Below are 1,311 nucleotides of genomic sequence, written 5' to 3' on the forward strand. Positions count from 1 at the left end.
TGTTTCGGTAGAGGACTTTTCTCTTTCGATTTTTCAGAACTTTCACCTTGTTCGACACCTTCAAATGTTTTTATTGAGTCTTCAGTAACGGGAGGGAGTGGTGTTTGAGACAATTCTGGCATTGAATGTCGTCTTTGAATATCCCCATGAATTTTTTCTTTGCTTTTTAAATATTCTTTAGCTGAATCACTTCTTACTAATAATGGTATTTTTGGTTTTGGTCTTTCTGGTGGTTTAACCAAAGGATTTTGGAGTTTAGGAAGAACCATTTGCAATTCTTCTTCTTTTTGTTTTTCAGATTCGAAAAAATGTCTTAAAGTTTCTGTAAAATCAGACAACCGATTTTGAGTCCTTAAAAATAGTGGACTTCTTGACAAAAGGAGGTATTTTGCTAATGATAAAAGAATATCATATCTTTCTTTGTACAAATTATGAGGCATCATAATTTTGTTGATAGTGTTTGCTTTATCTCCTTCAGGTATATACACAGATGTCATAAGAGAGTCTATGTTTTCCTTTAAGATAAAAATATATCTACCATACCCGGCTTCTATTTTGTGGAGGTTATAATTTGTGTTCAACATTTCCATCCAAATATTTAACTCATTTTTAGTTATTGTATTCTTTTTAGAAACCTTTTCCAAAAATTTCATTGTTTTCTGTTCTGCTTCTGTTATTTCTTTGAATGTTTGATAAAAATTTGGGGTATAGAGGTATGATTTTCTGAACATATCTTTTGAAAGATTCTTTAATTTAAAAATGATGCTTTTGATCCATTTCACGTGTTTGATAATCAACTCTAAAAGAGCATGTTCCAATGCAATTTCGTCATCATCTTTCGCGTTTTCTGGCTTTATTGAAGAAGAAAGAGTGACCAACAACATAAAGCAAACCAACATAAAATAAAAAAGGTAGTTTTGAAATAATAGTTTTTTAATTTAATTTTCAAGAGGTTATTATTTTTATTAGAAAATATAAAAAACATTTTTAAAACAAAATTTAATAAAAAAATCAATTTATTATTTTAAATAATATTTCAATTTATATTATAATAAAAATACCTTTGTATCGATAATTGAATCGGTTTCCCTATTAAAAAATGTTGAATTACAATTGGTGGATATCGAGAGGTAATCTAAACTTAAAATGTTGTGGCAAAACCAAATTTAAAAACGGCGAGAAATGGGAAAGGAGATCCCACATTTTTTGTCAATAAATGTGATAATAATATTTATTTGATAGTATTTAAATAAAATCATCTTATTATAAGCATGTGTATATCGCACAAAATGGGTTTATCTTTTCATATAT

At 27.8% G+C, this 1,311-nt stretch overlaps 1 protein-coding gene across 1 annotated transcript; it reads right to left on the reverse strand.

Moving 5' to 3' along the window:
- Positions 1 to 1,255: 1,255 nt before the first annotated feature.
- EIN_431720 (Hypothetical protein) lies at positions 1,256 to 1,297 on the reverse strand (the record flags this gene model as incomplete). Its single annotated transcript, XM_004260413.1, has 1 exon — positions 1,256 to 1,297. A coding segment is annotated over one exon (42 nt), but the record flags the coding sequence as incomplete, so codon positions are not given.
- Between the last annotated feature and the right edge of the window lie 14 nt (positions 1,298 to 1,311).

The sequence above is a fragment of the Entamoeba invadens genome (genome assembly GCF_000330505.1).
Source record: "Entamoeba invadens IP1 unplaced genomic scaffold scaff_1105074725867, whole genome shotgun sequence".
NCBI lineage: Eukaryota > Evosea > Mastigamoebida > Endamoebidae > Entamoeba > Entamoeba invadens.